Here is a 19,129-nt window from a genome sequence, read left to right on the forward strand (position 1 = left end):
AGCATTTTCAGTAAGATAAGACCACATGGAAATACATGAATTAGTAGTTATGGGTTAACAATTAAGACAGAGCTAGCAAATAAGAAACCCAAGCCAACGACCAACAGCTTTATAACTAATATAGTGTCCAAGTGTTTACTTGAGGGCTCTGAGGCAGCTGTGGAACTGAGCAGAAACTCCATAACAGTAAGTGCTGCTGGAAGCTTTGATCAGAGGAACCCCTCTCTGCTGGACAATGTTAACTCGTACATAACTGGTCAAAATGTTGAGAATAAGTGATCATGTGGCATTGAGCCATAAATGAGACATCTATGTCATCCTCTCCAAGACATCACAAAAGAGAGGGAAGAGAGAATAAAAGAACTGAGAGTGGGGTGGAGCATTATAAAATGCAATCTTCCGGGTATGACATGTTTCTGGCACTCTTGAACTCACAGAGGCTGTAATTGCCTGCACAAGACTGGGCCATCAACATTCATCATGGAGCAGGCTGGAATCAAGAGGTTCACCTATTCGTAAGGAATTATAGGTAATAATGGCTTCTTTTAGGGGAGGGGCCTTTTCCCCCCAGGATATAGCAATGCTTGTGTAAATAACCTCTCACCCTGTGTTGCCTAAAAGTCACCTTAATAAAACCCATTAAGTCATAGGGGTTGGGGGATAAAGCAGAAGAGGGATGAACTGTGAAGAGGAAAGGGTCAGTAAAATTAAGAGGGGAGATGTATACATGCAGAAAATGCCATTTTGAAACTCATTATTATGTATAAACAATACATGCTAATAAAAACATTTTTAAGGGGCTGGAGAGATGACTCAGGGCTTAAGAGCACTGGCTGCTCATCCAGAGGTCCTGAGTTCAGTTCCCAGCAACCACATGGTGGCTCACAAGCATCTGTAATGAGATCTGGTGCCCTCTTCTGGTCTACAGGTACACATGCAGGCAGAACACCATATACATAATAAATTCTTTAAAAAAATTTTTTTAAATGACAGTAGCTAAGACTCTTTTACATATTTTTATTTTATGTGCAGTGGTGCTTTGTCTGTATATATGTCTATGTGAGGGTGTTAGGTTCCCTGGAACTGGAGTTACAGACAGTTGTGAGCTGTCATGTGAGTGATGGGAATTGAATCAGTATCCTCTGGAAGAACAGCCAATACTCTTAACCACTGAGCCATCTCTCCAACACCCAGTAGCTAGGATTCTAAACCACTAAATGGCATTACCAGCCTAAAATCCTGCACAACTTTGATAAATATTTAGGTTTTTTGAGCTGATTCTACATTCGAGAAACTGCAACCACATTTGCCTTCTCCACTTTTACAGAAAGACCATACTAGCAAGTACCAGTGTGGGTTTGAGCACTTTATTAATGAAATGGACACAGAAAGACTGTTTCAAAACAAAACACCACCAAAGAAAGAAAGAGAAACTTCTACCAGTAGATGAGCTTGCTTCTGCTTTTCTTTCCTGAGCACCCCTCCCCCCACACACGAGACAGGGGTTTTCTGTGTATCTCTGTCTGTCCTGGAACTCATTCTATATACCAGGCTGGACTCAAACTCACAGAGATTTGCCTGCCTATGAGTGCTGGAATTAAAGATGGGTGCCTCCACTGCCCAGCTTCTTCCTGGGTTTTTAACATAAGTGTCTTATCATTTACAACATAATGAACGTGTTGCAAATATGGTGCAATGCTGGTCCACTATGTTGATAGTGAACTGAGCCAGTTATCATGGACTCCTACCTAGATCTCTGGCTAAACATCAAAGTCTAGGAAATCTCTAAATGGAAGTAAAAACAAGAGCGAGGGAGTGAGTGTCAATCACCTGCACTCTGAAGGAAAGGACCACAAGCACAAGAGAAGTTTAAGATCTGATTAAGTACTGACTGGAACTGCAGCCTTGGGGAAGGCCTTTACTGTTTCCTTACCTTTCCAAAGGGAACACTTGCCTGTCTATTTTAAGAGATGTCTGAGAGGATGAAATGAAAATCACTGGTGACAGCATTCCACAACAATCAGATTAGATGCAGATGAAAGCCCTGGGTAGAAATAGTTCTGACATGTTTAGCGCAGAATCCCAAAAGATTAGGGAGAACAAAATAAAGCTTCACAATTAAAATTCACCCCACCACCCTACCTCCACCCCAACTCCTGGATTTGCTAAAACCAATCCACACTGGGGAGCTGTAAAGATCACAAGTTCCGTTCCTGCCCAGCGCAGACTGTTCAATGACCAGTGTTTCACAATGATAAATGCCTCCCAAATCTCAAAGCACCAAGTGAGAGTTCACAGGTTAGGTGCATTAATTAGCAGCCCTTATTTGGATTCCATATCCATCAAATACAACAAGCAGCTATTCAATACCAGCATATTTGCACTCTTCTACTATCCCTAATTCAAAAACCCAGCCACAGTACAACACAAATCCCAAGAAAATAAACTGAAATAAACCTTTCACCAACAGACTGTGTTTCAAGTAAAATCAACAGCTCTGCCCCATGGTAAAGGGTCTGCATCAATCCACAGCACAATAGCACAAGAAATGAGCACAAACAGCTCCCTGCTGCAAAAAATGAGAAATGAAGGATTTGTAGGGCAGAGACTGCTCTACAAGCCTCAACAATTTCTTAGTAAGTCCTTTTGCTTAGCTTCTCATTGATCTGCAATCCTCAAAGGAACATAAAACTGGACAGCATTCTTTCAGAGCCTTTAAACTCAGAAGTCTATTTCCCTGGTCAATTAATCTATCTTCTGATCCTCAAATAGACAATATTTTATATACAGTAAACTATTATGTTACTGTTTAAGACTATATTAGGAGAGTGAACATGATCTCTTATATGTTAGCACCTTGGATGAAAAGCAAAAGAATATAGAGGAAATCCCTCCTTGTAAAGCAGCCCCTAACACTACAGTTCCCTCTCTACATGACGGAACCACCTGCAGTGATTTCTAACATTAGAACCACTAAGCCCAACCTGGGACCTGCTCAGTCAGAATCTGCAGGGGCTCATCTCCAGGAATAAGCATTTTCTTTCTGATATATGGTCAAGATACAGAACTATCAAAGGTCAGAAATACCAAAGCCCATAGAATCTCCAGGGCAGACCTATACTAAAAAGAAAATCCAACTCACATGACATCCACATTCTCTTTTGACTTAGGGTCAGTGAGCATATCTTTCAATAAAAGTTCCCATCTCTATTTCAACAGTAAGGATCCATCTGGAAAATGAACCCTGAAAGGAACAACTCTTCCTCTGTCCTTCCTACTCTACCTGTGGGCACTCTGATATCAACCCAGCAAAAATGCAAACACAGGGCAAATATTCTTTAATGCAGAAGGCAGCCATGCAGAGGACTGTTGATTATCCTAGCTGGTGAGATCGGTTTCAGCAACTCTGATGAGATTCAGTTACCTTCTAGAACAGGGAACTACTCAAATCTTTCACTTAGCACTGCCATTTCATGTGTTCCTTACACAGGTGTAACATGGGTGGCTTTTTGGACAACCCTATAAAGAACCATGAGTAAGCCTTAAAAAGTATCAGGAATTTGCCCTTTCAAATATCCTGAAAAATATCAATATCCTGCTGAAAAGATGAAATTAGTTCACACCATTTCACTGCGGGATGGTCTTATGTGTCCTACCTTACCCCTGTTCCAGTCATGTCTGCTCAAATCTTTAAATACCAGAACGACTCTGATGGTTTCACACACCAGTTATACTGAGGCTGGGGGTTCACACACTGGCTATACTGAAGCTGTCTTACAGGAAGTACTTCAGCCCAGGCTGCAACAACCCAGGACCAACAACCCAACAACCCAAGGCAACAGAAACTCTTTTCTCTCAAGTAAGTTTTCCTTTATTAAAACCAACTCGGCTAAGAACACCCCAGGGAAAAGAATGGAATTGTCTTGCTGCAGATTATTGCAAAGACTCAAATAGTCTGTGAAGGCAGAAGCCAAATGATAGAAAATCAAGAGACAAGCTCAGCATTAAGAACTAAGAGGTGTCAAGAAAACCAGGTTTAAAAAAATGACACAGCCTAGAGATGAAAAGCATCAGAGCAGGTATTACTGATAAGAGACTGTTCCTCCCATAAGATCCACAATTTAAATAACATGATTACAACACCTTTGGATTAAGAAATATAATCTCTAAAAGCAAATACATTGGTGGAACAAACTATATTATATTCCAAAATAAGTAATTCCAGGAAAAGTTACCATTCTCTCTCAATCACCCTTTCAGAACACACATAACAGAATTAGACACAGCAGACACCCACCTGGCTGTCCCGTGCTGGGAATCCATGATAACCTGGGGTCAGCGGCTCGTTCTAAGACAAACAGAAAAATAATAATTAAACTTTAAGAGAAAAGAAAATGTTATATAATCAAAATCACCCAAATATGAATTTCTGCCTAAGTTCCCAAATTTTGCCATTTCGGTATTCTAGCTGCCTACTACACATACTTCCCAGTTAAGGCCCTACAATGCCATAAACACAAACACACTAAAGACAAACCCTAGTTTCCTCTCTATGCAGGTAAACTGTTTCCTTTGCACTGTACTATTGAGACTTGGGGAGACAAATTCCTGACTTTTTCTCCCTGGAGTTTGAACAGACCCAGAAGCTGACAGTACCAGAGTTCCACACATTTCCATGTGTACACACCCTGTCAAGTAACATTCTAACCCGGCAAGTTTCAGTTCTCCTACCAGTTCTTTTCAACACAGACGAAATCCCTCTTCTCTTCAAGACTCCCCTACCACTCATCACCTTGTGGACTAAAGTGAGTCCTAGCATGCACACGTTAGTATTACTTAAATTACTTGCACAGTTCACTTTCCATGATATTATTTTAATTTCTTCTTTTAAAAATCCATCATATTTAGTGTGTCTCACCTTCCCACCAAACAATGAAATCAAGGTCCCTGAGGACAGAGGAGCTAGCCCACAGAAGCTCTGCAGCTAACTCAGTCCCACGCAACACATGGCCTGAGCATGCACTTATGGCTCACTAGACCCATCCGATCATTCAGGCAAGAGACAGTAAAAGTTTCAGATTAACGTTAAATGACCCAAGACATAAGAACGTTGAATAAAATAATATCCTTGAATACCAGGAAACTTTAGGAGGAGACAGTGTATAGACAAAGGAGTAATGACAGCATACAATTTCTTTGTAGTTTCTAAGGACTCAACACAGCTACTTAAAGAGCTCCTTCCTCTTCCAGGCACTTGGATTTTCATTCATACTGAAGAGAAAAAGCAAGAAGAATGTTCACAGATGGGGCTTCATGGGAAGAGAATAAATTTTCCACTTAATGGAAGCTACATCAAAAATATAATTACATTCAAAAGCACGGATATGTATGTATATACAGTCAAAGTATGCATTCACTTCAAAACCATGAGAGGCAGATAAGCTTATATAGGAGCACTGTATCTTGTCTATTGCGCCCTGCTCCGTCCCACGATCTACCACAATGACTACCAGATGGAAGCCACCCAAAACAAAATAAATGGAACTGGCTTCACATAAGCTAGGAATTCTAATCTAAGTTATTTTCTGTACCTAAATTTCTGTATTTGTAGTCTCAAAACAAAACCCACTAGTCATTATTAGAGAGAACTGCCTTTAAAAATTATGGATAGCAAAACCCAAAACTCTTGAGAAGAAAAGAGCTTTAGAATAGGATTCTCAAGTCTACTACAGAGCTTCAGCTGGGCAATGTGGCACTGGCATGTCTGCCCCTGCACAAGGGTGAATCAGCCTCCCCGACACTCATGTCTTTGTGTGCATATGTGTGCTGCTGAGAAGGTAATGCAGGGCCTTACATGTACTAGACAAGCATTCTGCCACTAAGCTACCTCCTCAGTCCTTTTATGTTTATTTAAATAAAAACCTTTGGATGGTGTAAAAACTACACATGTAACTCTATGAAGTATAACTCAGAGTTGAGCAATTTTTTAAAAAGCCAATTAATGTTTTTAAAGGAGGCTAAGAAAGCCAGGGGCAGGAAGAATAAATGGTCTTTTTAAAGAAATGCTAGTGAAGACAACTGGGTAAAAAGAGTTAAAGCTCCATGCTACATACTAAATGAACTCCAGATATACAGGCCTGAAACTGATACTTAGGAAGGAAATTTTCAGTACCTCTGAATAAAGCCACACTTTCTCCACTATAACAACAAAAGCATGGAGGACCAGAAAGTGAGGTCACTTAAACACTACTACTAAAATTTACAACTTTTGTCCTTTAAAGACCACCAGGAATAAAGGTGATCTACACAATGGAGAACATTTGCAAATCACATTTGATAAAGGAAAAGTGTCCAAAATGTATAAAGCACTCTTACAACTCATCAATGAAAGAAAAGACAACTTTAAAATGAACTAAGGGTTTGAGCAGTCAGTTCTAGTTATGGAGATGATGGGTAAGAAAAGAGCATGCAAGGAGGCTCAGTCTCATGAGCCATCGACGCAGCCCAACCAACCCCACAGACAACACAGTGGGTAGTTATGGTCTAAAGTCTTAAAACAGCACTGTTGAGGATGGAAAAATCAAGATTCTGTACACAGCTGGTAGAAATGGAAAGTAATAAGTTACCCCATAAACAGCGAGTAGTCCCCCCAAAAGGTTACAAAGCAGGCTAGAGGGCTGGAGATGACTCTGTGGTTAAGAACAGACTGCTCTTGCCGAAGACCTGAGCTTCATTCCCAACACCCATCAGGAGGCTCACAACTGCCTGTAACTCTGGCTTGGATGATGTCTGCACTCTCATGTACGTATCACAGACACACAGACACAGGAAATGAAAAGATAAAGTAAATTAAACAGTTAAACACGCCAGGCCATGGTGGCACGTGCCTTTAATCCCAGCACTCCAGAGGTAGAGGCAAGTGGATTTCTCTGAGTTTGAGGCCAGCCTGGTCTGTTACACAGAAAAACCCTGTGTAACACAACCATACCCGTTCCAAAAGTTAAACACACTGTTACCACAGGACCCAGAAATTCTCCAACAGGGAATACAGTCAAGGAAACAAAAATACAAATCTAACCAGATTGGGACATAAGAGTTCAGAACAGTCTACTCTCAGAGGACCCAGAGAGTAAAATGGTGAACAACGGAACAATTAAAGAAATGGGATACTAAATGTGGATGAATCTTGAAAACATCACAGAAAGTGAAAAAGACCAGAAAGAGAATGGCCACAAATATCATCATTCTATTTACAGGAAATATCCAAACCTGACCAATCCACGGTGACAGAAAATAGATGAGTAGCTGTAGAGTCAATGGGTAAAAATGAGCGGTAACTACTAATGGGTTTTATTTGGGGGTGATGAAACTGCTCAGAATTGGATACTGGTGACAGATGTACAGCTCAGTGATTATATTGGTTAAAAAAAAAAACACCAATCCTATGAAAAGGTGAAATAAATAGTGTTAGGAACACCTCAGTCAAGCTCTCATTTTAAAATAGTAATAGGTAGGAGCCAGTAAGATGGCTCAGTTGAAGGTGCCTGCCACCAAGTCTGAGGATCTGAGTTCAGTCTCTCAGACCCACAGCGTAGGAAGCAAGAACTGACTCACAAAAGTTGTCCTCTCACCTCCAAAAATGCACTGTGGCATGTATTTGTATGTATATACAAAAAGTATGTATGTATGTGTTTGCTATTAATTAAACTGATTAATTAAAAAGATATTAAAAAATGAAGAATGTTATAGTTAAAAGCAATGTTGGCTCTCTCTCACAGTAGCAATTACAGGAGAGACATATAACTTAGATTACTTATAAAAAGGGAGAGAGGAAGGGGCAGGGCAGGGCAGGGCAGAAGAAGGGATGACAAGAGGGGACAGAGAACATGGCTCCTGAAATCCAAACACGCTTTACTTGTTCTGGATTCTGCAGACTTATCTCAGCACCATTTCCTAGCAGTGATGATGACAAAGCAAGCATGCAGACCATGAGAAGTCCCTACAGTATAACTCCAGGATGGAGACGAGGAGGAAGAGACGACACAGGAACGTGTCATGGTGTATTTGCTATCTTTGGAGAACTGCTGACCTTAGCCTGCAGAACCCAGTACTCCAGAGCCCAGTCCCACCCATTCTGCAGGTTCTCATCTCAAGGACCATTCCATATCACCCTTTAAATATAAACATTTCAGCACTTTCTCGGAGGTTATATGATTAAGAAAGTAGTCACAAAGTCCAAGTGCTTGCTAACAAGTACCCATTCCCCCAACAATACACATCCTGTGTCCTGACATCATGGAAAACAAGGGTACAGAAAACTCTGAAAGGGATCATGATCCTGGAAACCAGTATTGTCAAAAACACTAGAAGCAAAGACTAAACATCATTACTGCCTGTTGAACAGCAAAGCCAAGGCTACTGGGAACTCTTCTGGGGGTTGGAGAGCCATGCCTCAGAGTGGTCTGAACTAAATGAAACAGTATGGCTTTCCTTTTCAGTTTTACCTGTAGATACCTGTCTCTTACAGTGCATTAACTTCGCATGGCTTTGGATTTTCTAAATACAGATCTTGCGATGTATTTTCTAGCAACTTGCTTAGCACTTGAGACTCATTTCCACTAATGCATACCACTACATTCCATCATTCTGAATGAGTACAGTATCCTTATAAATGCCAACAGTGCTGCCATCCTACTTTCTTGCTGATGAATACTGAAATTCCTCTCAGCTACACTCTGTGTTTACTAACCTCACAGCCTGTGGGCATCCTTTCAGAGTTGAGACACCATTTTCCATCCATGAGATCAACAAAGAGTAAAATGAAACTATTACAACCGTCAAGAAGATGCAAAAACAGGGATCACCATACCTAAGGTAGGAGGCAAGTCTGCAGGGCCACTTGCAAGCAATGGGACAGAAATACTTAGTGCATATATAGTCTTAGAACCCCAACATTCTCTTTATTCCAGAAAATCACCAGTACATGTGCTCAGGAAGCATGTGTACAGACTGTCGGTGTTATCAGTCAGAGTGAAAACCCAGGAGGAACTTCAGTTTCCCTCACAGTGGGGAAATGCTATCATTTATGTGATTTCAAATCCCATGTGCACATTTATAAATAAAGGAAAATCTCTAGGAATGATCGAAGTTCATATAATCTGACTTTCATGGCATGCACCTTACTCACTTAAGATATCTCGCTGGCCCAATGCTGAGTTCTTAATTAGTGTGAAACCAACAACTGACAGCTAAAGCAGGGGTGGGATCATAAGGAAAGCTAACAGCTTAGCTAAAACCAGGTATATAAAAGCAGGGCATGGGCGCATGGACCTCTAATCCCAGCACTGAGGAAATGGGGAAGAGGACCAGGAATCAAGTCCATCCTTGGTCACAGTGAATTCCAGGCTAGTCCAGACTACATGAGATTCTGTCTCAAAACCCATAAATTGACTAATTAATTAAATGTATACACATATAAGAACTATAATCACAAGGCTGGAGAGATAGCTCAGAGATTAAGAGCACTGGCTACTCTTAACCAGAGGCCTTGAGTTCAATTCCCAGTAACCACATGGTGGCCCACAACCATTGGTAATGAGATCTGGTGCCCTCTTTTGGCTTGCAAGCATACATGCAGGCAGACATTGCATACAAAACAAATAAATCACTGACACAGAAACCATTATCAGCTTGGAGGTCAGCAAATAACCCTGTGTAGACATGTGAAAAGGCAACAAGAGCTCCTCAGTAACTGTCAAGTAGAGCAAAACCACAGTGGATGCTAAGTGTGCTAGTGGACCCTTAGAAGTGACACAGTAAGACAGATGCCACCTGCTTTCCTATCTTCGCTGACACACCTATGCATGAAAGATCCATTTAAGCAGAAGAACCTTCAACTACAGAGCAAGAATGAACCTGGCAACATCTGTTTGACAATCAAGGCACCAGTGTCCTTGCTACTGAGGTGCAGTCCTGATGGTTACAAGGTAATGTGGGTAAAGCTGTTTAGAACCACAGGACTCTTTTTTGAAGGGGGGGGGCACGACAACCTAATACCCTAGTTTTTTATTAGGACAAGACCTAGAATAAAACTAACAGACTGGTGTGTGCTGAACAGACAACAGCATTTTTCTTCTGTAGTAGTGGTCATTTTCTGCTCTCATTCCAAAGATGAGGGACCCAGCCCAGGGCCCCATGCATGCCAAGCAAGTGTTCTACCACACTCTGTTCTTGAGACAATGGTTTTTAAAGGCACACTTCAACAACTGCTTCCAGAAAATTATCAGTATCATCTCCGAATTAGCTAATATATGTACAAAAACACCAGCAAAATTACAAAAACACCTTTGTCAAGAATACTGCACTGTATGGGCTGTGCCATTAAAGCAACTGTAAGTACAGCTAGCGAGTGCTACGAGCACTTACCAATGCTGAGCATCAAAGGTCCTGCTTCTGGGTCCCAATTACAGCTGTGATGTAGACCCCAGGCAGCAGTCCATACAGCACTAAAGCTAAGTCTCTTGGGAGCCTAAGGAGACACCACACTGCCCATCCTCCTGCCTTATGTACTCAAGAGAACATGCTTTACCTACCAAAAGATTTATCATGACAGCATGCCATCCTGGTTAGTATCACTGTGGCTCTCTTACTTGCTATACATTTCAAAGGTGTCCCTCAGGTATCCTCATCCCCCAACCCAGCTCCTCACCCTCCTTATAATCCCCATTCTCTACCATCCTGCACTCTTATTCTTTTCTATCTCTTGCTATACCCACCATTCTCTCCTGCACTCCCACTGCCGTGTCCAGTCTGACTCCCTCATCTCTGCTCTGGACTCTTCTGGTTGCCTCTGGTTGTTTGTTCTCCCTCCCTTCCTCCCCTGCCCCCCATATCTACAACAAAACCTTCCCTAATAATGGAGTACGTGTCAGTATTTTCCTTAGTGCCCCCTCTCCAACACAGCTGGTGACAAAAACCAAGAGAGTCAAAAATAGACCCAGCTGAACACCACTACTTTTAATTTTTGTATCTAACCAAATCAAACCAATTTCATGAAATGGAAGGGGAAGGTTATTATGAATAAAACAAAATGTGTGACTCTGGAGAAGAAAGGAAACAAAGGAAGGTGGAAAGTGACTTCCTCTCTACCAGCCACAAACTCCAACTGTTCCATGACTTAATCTCTGAAATGAATTTACTGCCTTTTGTACATCTGGAACAATGGGAGGAGAAATGATTTATGCCACATGGACTGGGGGCTGCAAGTTGCTCTTTTTCAAGTACTGGCTCTAGTTTAAACAGAGAAGGAAATAAATACTACAGGCACTGAATATGAGCCTAAGCTGCACATGAATCCCAGCAACAAACACCTCTAACTCAAAAAGGGAGGCTGCTAAGCAACCATAGTAACACTCTGCTTCTAAACCACAGGGTTCAAAGTACCCAGAGATAAGATGAAGGCTCTGAGGGGTGTAGATCTGGTAGGTCTAGCATGTTTCCAGTTCAGGGTTCAATTGCTAACTGCTAAAACCATTACATTATAAGCTTTCTTGCCATTACAAAACACAGCTCACTGCACCTCTTGATAACAATGGATGAGAGTTCTTTTGTTACACCTGATCTTGCTGATTTTACTACTTGTTTGCTTTAATTAAATATATCTATGGTTTAAATGCATCTCATACCAAACCTAAAGGGAAACTGCATTGGCTTCTTGTAGCCCATCTTTTCAATAAATCATGATATAAAACATGAATCAATTCCTTTTTTTAGAGAAAAGGAGGCTAACAAGTTGAGAAGTTTCCTCTATTCTGCCTTACAAAGAGACAGGTGCCAAGCAAAAAGCCTTGGCTGGGGAAATTAGAAGTCTCTGCTCTCAGATCCTATTGACCACTAACCTTACACATCCAACTCCTGTCTCCATGCAGCAGGAAAGGTGTGGGTTCTGGGAGTCAGAAAGATGCATTTTCAAATGCTGGATACATTACTTTCTAACTGCCTGATGCCAGCAAGAAGCTACATCTCAATTTCTCAGTCAGGTAAGAGATAGTATGTCTACCACACAAGGCAGTATGGTTTAGTAACACAGAACAAGCTTATCTGGCACAGATTTTAACTTAAGACATGCTCAAAAGAAGGACCTCTTTGTTGCAGCCAGTCTGTGTCTCTCTGTCTCTCTCTGTGTGTCTGTCTGTCTCTCTGTCTCTGTCTCTATCTGTCTCTGTTTCTCTCCCCTCTCCTTCCTCTCCCTCTCCCTCTCTCTGTAGCTTTGTAGAACAGGATGGCCTCAAACTCAAAGAAATCCACTTGCCTCTGTTGGGATTAAAGGCCAGCGCCACCACTGCCCAGCTACTTGTTGCAGTTTCTACAGCAGATGAATGATTCAAAGGAGAAATTATGTTACAAGTGAACAATTACTCCATAACTCACTACATCTTCCAACAACTAACCTTTCTCTTAGCTTTCCCTAACCTCAATTCCTCAGAAATACCTGGCAAATGGCTGCCCAGTCCCACAGAAGATGTTTAAAAACTTGATTTTAAAAACAAAAAAAAAAATAGTGATGTTGAAGTGAAGAGTAATAATGTGCAAGGAAAACCTGGGCGACACAGTAAAACCTGCTCAGAAATGGACCTGGGAGTAGAGAACAAAACTGTTTAAAAAATAATAATAAAGTCAGGAAAAACAGCACATGCCTATAATCCAAGTACTCTGGGGGTAGAGACAGGTTGGATCAGGAGTTCAAAGCTAGCTTCAGCAGCATAGAAAGTTCAAAGCCGGGGGCTGGAGAGATGGCTCAGAGGTTAAGAGCACTGACTGCTCTTGAGCACTGACTGCTCATGAGTTTAATTCCCAGCAACCACATGGTGGCTCACAACCATTTGTAATGAGATCTGGTGCCCTCTTCTGATGTGTAGACGTACATGGGGGCAGGATGTTGTGTTTGTAATAAATAAATAAATATTTTTTAAAAATTATTAAAAAAAAAGAAAGTTCAAAGCCTGCTTAAGACCCTTCCTGAAAAATGCAAAATTAAATTAAATAAATGAATAATAGAAGGGTGGTGGTGGCACATGCACTAAGGAGGCAGAAGCAGGCGGATCTCTGTGAGTTCAAGGCCAGCCTGGTTTACAGAGAAAGTTCCTGGACAGCTAAGGCTACACAGAGAAACCCTGTCTTGAAGAACAACAACAACAAAAAGATTGTATGTATGAATGATCGTTAGCTAGGAATTCTTGCACACACCTGTAATCCCAGGTCTCCAAAGGAGAAGGCAGGAGGAATGTAATTTGAGGTCTGCCACAATGAGGCTCTGTCTCTTCAATTCTGTATCTCAGGAGGAAATGAACGAAGCTACTGCTAAGGTAAGTAAAGCAACTTTGCCTTTTATAAGGAACGTGCTTCATAACTAGGCAAGACATTCTGCTGCCATCCATTTTACTTGGTCCTTGCTTTTATTATTTAATTAAAATTTGTTTGTGAAAATACAATACTACTTTGAAGTAAAAATAAACAAAATTCTTCTTTAGTTTACCCCTTCCAGTACAAACAGGGCACCGCAGTCTGAACATATGACATCATCACCATGATGTCTTAAATGGAGAATGCCAAACCATGAAACTTTGTTTTATGTGCAAAATTATTTACAATGCACCATAAAAATCACCTTCAGAGTATATATGTAAAGGGTATATAAAATATATGAATTTCATGTATAGATGAGTCTCCCCAAATCACATTACAAACATGCAAATATTCCAAAACACAATCATCATCATCATCATTATTATCTTAAATCCTGAGCATTTCTGGGTAAAGGATATTCAACCTATATAAATGTTCTTTAGTGTTTTTTTCTTTTTTCCCTTTCTTAAAAAGTTGTGGCAGAGACAGGTGGATCTCTGAGTTCAAGGCCAGGGGAAACACAGAGAAACCCATTCTTGAAAAACAAAAACAAAACAAACAAACAAAAACCTGTGGTTCGCTATACACAAAAGTTACTCTCTTTTTTTGTGTGTTTTGTTTTACGAGGGTTTCTCTATGTAATAGTCCAGGCATCCTGGAACTCGCTTTGTAAACCTGGCTGGTCCCAAACTCAGAGATCCGCCTGCCTCTACCTCCTAAGTGCTGGGATTAAAGGCGTGCACCACCATTGCCTACAATCACCTATTAGTAAGTTGCTTTTCATTCTGTTACTAGTGTCATTTGATGAATAAAAGTATGTAAATCTTCTATGGATTTTTGGTATGTTTCTTGGGATAGGATCTTGTGCCTGTAGCCCTGGCTGACTTAAAACTCGTGACAATTCTGCTTCAGCCTACTAAGTACTGACATTACAGACAGGAGATGCCACACCCAGCTAAAGCTTTTACTTTTTATAAAGTCAAGATAATGGTTTCTTTCTTCTTTATTCTGTGCTTTTAGTGTCATGCCCAAGAATCCATGGTGAAACCCAGGGTCATAAAGATTCACCCTAGATTATCCCAGGTGGTTCTAAGGTCTCATCTCCTCGTGTCAGGTCTTGGCTCCATTCTGAGTAGAGCTCTCCACATGGTATAAGGATCCAACTTTTTTGCATTTTTAAAAGGTTTCTCAGAGTTCCATCAATTTATCTTCTTTTTCCTTGCTAATAAGGATATGGAATTAAATACCTAGTCTAGAATCTGCAGAGATTTCTGTCTCCAAACTTGCCTTTTTGCCTGGGCTTGCTAGCATGCATGATGTGAACTTCATCAGCAGAGGGCACAGCAGAGACTTTAGGAGGAAAAAGTCTTGCTTCCAGGCCCTAACTGCTACTACAGGAAAATACAGTAATAGTAATAGTAATACACCTTCTCTTCTGTCCATCTCCTGTGATACACAGTAGCCAACAACTGGAAGCCTCCCCATGAGCCCTCTTCAGGCTGTCACACAGCACAAGACCCCTGGTGATTCTGCTCTCCTTGAATTCTCCAGTATCCTGGAGTGTAACCTTCTGACAATTTAGTATGAGACTTCATCCTCTATAATTGAGAAGTATGGCCATGCCCTCTCTAACAAAGTCCAGATCTAGTCTGGAAAGGCGAAAAGTGAGAAGCCATTGAAAGAGCCAGCTTGTTAGGTGTTCTACTTCATGAGTAGGTGCTATCATATAAAAGCAACACTAATGATGTTTTATCATGTATCAATCATATTAGCATATTATAACTACTATTATGTGTCCCATTCTTCAGAATTCACCTTGATTAACATAAGCCAATCCTGTATTACATTTATCAAATTTCCTGTCCAAATTCCAGCAGTCTCTCACCTGATTAGACCCAGACTGCTACAAGTGAGATGAAGTGAAATATTAAAGCTACTTACTAGTACAGGATAAACTTTGTGTCCTAATATATTACCTCACTAAAACCCTGTGATTCATCATTTTATAAGCAGTCTCAGAAACTATGCATTTTCTCCACAGGATTACAAATCCAGGTCCATTTAATGCTCCAGTGTCTGCTGGTTCTCTATTCTGCTGTTTCTTTTTCATCACAAAGCCTAGAAATGCATCTGTGTACAGAAGGACACAGCAAGCCCCACTGCTACCGTTTGAAGAAGCTTGGAGCCTACGAACTTAGATATGGGCAGGGGTCTAGCTCCCATCAGTTGATGCTTGCTTTTCTACTGAGAGTCTGAAGTTTAGGGGCAGGATACCCTGTGTGAACAGCCCCACCACACCCACTTCAGCTCTCAAGTCTCTGCTGAGCTCCCTAGGTAGACAGCACTGTCACAACACTGTAACAAAGTCTGTTCTGGTGTGAGAAAGAGAGCCTGGCCTTTCCTGGACAGTATGGAGTCCTGGCTCCCTTCCTTTTGCTGGTGTCGTACACTACATCCTCTGGTAAAAAAAGCTACAGCATTACTGCCCTCAGTGCTGTAAGTCCTAGCAAGTCACTGGGCCTGAGATGTCTTGGGAGCCCCCAAAACAACCCCTGGTGTGCTAATCACTTTTGTTAAATGCTGAGATGTACAAATAAGTAGGTCCTTTGCCCTCAAGGAATTTCATAGGCTATTTAAATTTCCCTTCACTTCTCTGGTCTTCACTTCATAGTGTGTGCACCACTTAAGTGGATTAGATATATTTCCCTGAGCTAAATTTCATTCTTAGTGTTGAAGTGATGGTAAATATTTAATAAGTTTATCAGATAAAATCTGCAATACAGAGCTCTAATAAACTCAAAAGACCACACATACATTGTTCTCTTTACCTCTCCCATTTTAATGTGTTCTTCATTAATAATAAATTGATAAAGCCTTGAGCATTCCTGGTGGGGATGCAAAAGATCAGCTGTTATGGGAGACAGGAGCCAGTTCCTTGGGGAGTTAAATGAAGAGCTGTCACATGACCCAGTCATCTCACTTCCGGGCACATAAACCACAGACCAGGTTCGCAAACAAAGCCTGGATGCACTGCTGCCCAGCGCTCTTCTCAGCTGTGACCAGCACATCAGTGCAGGAACACAAAGTATGACTTACATAAACAAGGAGCTGCTATTAGGTTCACCCGTAGACGCCACTTACCACTCATGACACTACTGGAGGACGTCAGACACAAAAAGGCATGAGATATGGAAAAAAGTCAAAATCCTAGAAACAGAAAATGGACTGGTGGTTGCTAAAGAGAAATAGAGGGTCACATCTCTAATGGGTCATGAAAAGTGTCAGAATAATATGGAGGCACTGATAGCTTTGACACTGACAATGTACTATATATCAACAAATTTTCCATTTAAGTCTTGGGGCTGGAGAGTTGGCTCATCAGTTAAGAGTACTGGCTGTTCTTCCAGAGAATATAACTTTGATTCCCAGCACCCATGTGGCAGCTCATAGCTGACACTCTAGCTACAAGGGATCCAACAACCTCTTCTGACCTCCACAGACACTGCTTGCATAGACATCCACACAGACAAAACAGCACGTACACAAAACAGAACAAAACAAAAAAAAATCCACAATAAAGTTTTTATTTTGTTTTGTTTTTCGACACAGCATTTCTCTGTGTTGCCAGCTGGCCTCAAACTCACAGAGACTTCCCTGCCTCTGCCTCCCGAGTTCCTGAATCATCACTGCCCGGCTCACACTAAATCTTAAATAAATATACTTTATCATATATGAATATTTACTCAACTAAAATGGCTTTGAGAGCAATACTTTCCACAGTGTGCTAAAACTGAAGTAAGCAAGTCTGATGCTACTGAAGCTTGGGATAAACACAGGGACTGCAGCAGGTAGCACACACAGAGCCCTTATTGGGCACCCAGCCTACACACAACACGTTACATGCTACTACAACATGTTACATGCTACACTATTGGGGTGTCTTGGTTTTCAAATTATTCCTCAAATTAAATACCTTATGATCTACAGTAAAAAAAAATTCCCCTTAATTTAAAATTCATCCCTGAATTCCTGTGATAACCATCTCTTGGCTGGCCCAGCAACACCATGGTCATCAAAATATCCTTCCATGGCTTTAAGGTCAGGGTTAGCTAACTACCTATAACCACACCGCTCTTTATCATACATGAGTAAATTCCCAGTATTAGTTGAATGGCCTCTTGAACAAGTATTTCCTAGGGAACTTTTTTGTAAGTGTGTAGCTCTGTACTAAGAATGCAAATACCAGTCATGTGTGATGACTCACACCTGTCCCAGCACTCAGGAGAACCTTGAATTCAAGGCTAGCCTAAACTACATAAAACTCTTAAACAAACAAAAACAAAAAGAAGGCAAACAACAAATTACCTCAGGGATTCTTATCTCAAGGAACTTTGACTACTAAGGGCACGTAAAAAACTATGCCATGCAATAAAGTGAAACAAAAGGCCAAGAAAAACAGGTGAATATAGCTGAAAGTGGGACAGGAACGTGTAAATTAAACCACATGCAATCTTGACTGGTTGAGGAATGCCTAAGAGATTAATAAAGCACACCTCCGGGGAAATTTTCCAAAATGTCAATGTTTCCTTGAAAACTCAAAATTTATCATTGGCAGCAAATACTGTCATCATTTTCCCTCAAATAACAGGTGTCCACTTTTAATAAAATGTCTGTCAAGTACCCAAGTCTCAGGAATCATGGTCTGTGGTTGATCTTTCAACTAAAAATGGCATCCCTTGGAAAAACATCTAGTTTAACTGGTAACTCAAATAATCACAAAAGCACTTTTCACTGCAACAGACACTATACTAGAACACACCCCAAGTGCTTTCTACATAAACATGTTTACCACAAGGGTAAAAAGCTACATAGTCAGGGTGGAGAATTAGCGTTAGCAGTAGGCATTATGCCATGCTCCCTTCTTTAACTCTAAGCATGTGCCAGTGAAGACTATAATTCCCTGGGGGCTAAGGAGATGGCTTGGTTGGTAAAGTGCCTGCTGAGCAGAGCAGGAGGACCTGAATTCTGATGTCTACCACCCACATAAAAACTGAGAGATGGAGTCAGGGTAAATCCCTGAGGCTCACTGGCCAGACAGCCAGTCATCAAGGTCTAGGTTCAGCAAGACCTCATCTTAAAAAACAGGTGCAAATCGATGAAGAGCAACATCTAATGGCGACCTCTGACCTCAGCCTACATGCCTGCACACATAGGCACATGTGCACACATGGACATACCTGGGATGCACGCTTGCACGTGCTCACATGGATATGTATGTGCACATGCTCACATGGATATAATTTAATACTCGGTACACTCCTTTACCACCAGCACGTTGTCTATGGCATAACAGAATCACACCTTAGTCTGACATGTCATAATTTGTGCAAGAGAGCTACAAAAAGAAAGAACAGTTGTGTCACAACTATCTGTGATCTTCAAGGTAGTTTGCCTCTCAGCCTCAAATTATTTACCTTCTAAAAGAGATCACCATCTACTTATTTTAAGTATCAATGTATTATATGCAAAATGATCCTTAATGGGGCAGCCTTGCTATAGAACAACAAAGATAATGAGAAGCTATGCTTCAGCTGTATACAACACTTCCACACCCATGAACGTGGGCAGATCTAACCAGCACAGTTGGGATTCCTGGTTGTGCACCCACCCTCCTTTCCTGCACCATACCCATACAACACACATAGGAAAGCTAAAGGAGCCTTTA

The 19,129-nt window shown here is 41.2% G+C and overlaps 1 protein-coding gene across 22 annotated transcripts in view; it reads right to left on the reverse strand.

Annotated features, from left to right (window-relative positions):
• Rbfox2 (RNA binding fox-1 homolog 2) overlaps nt 1-19,129 on the reverse strand; it is a 248,293-nt gene that overhangs the window by 164,349 nt on the left and 64,815 nt on the right. For all 22 annotated transcript variants that reach the window (XR_005873370.1, XM_040736273.1, XM_040736270.1 and 19 more), the window contains exon 2: nt 4,298-4,348. Coding sequence is in view for 20 of the 22 variants with exons in the window: in XM_040736273.1 (XP_040592207.1) it covers nt 4,298-4,348 (51 nt within the window). In the remaining 2 variants the exon portion in view is untranslated. The remainder of the gene's footprint in view (nt 1-4,297; nt 4,349-19,129) is intronic.

This window comes from Mesocricetus auratus, unplaced genomic scaffold, assembly GCF_017639785.1.
Source record: "Mesocricetus auratus isolate SY011 unplaced genomic scaffold, BCM_Maur_2.0 Super-Scaffold_100055, whole genome shotgun sequence".
NCBI lineage: Eukaryota > Metazoa > Chordata > Mammalia > Rodentia > Cricetidae > Mesocricetus > Mesocricetus auratus.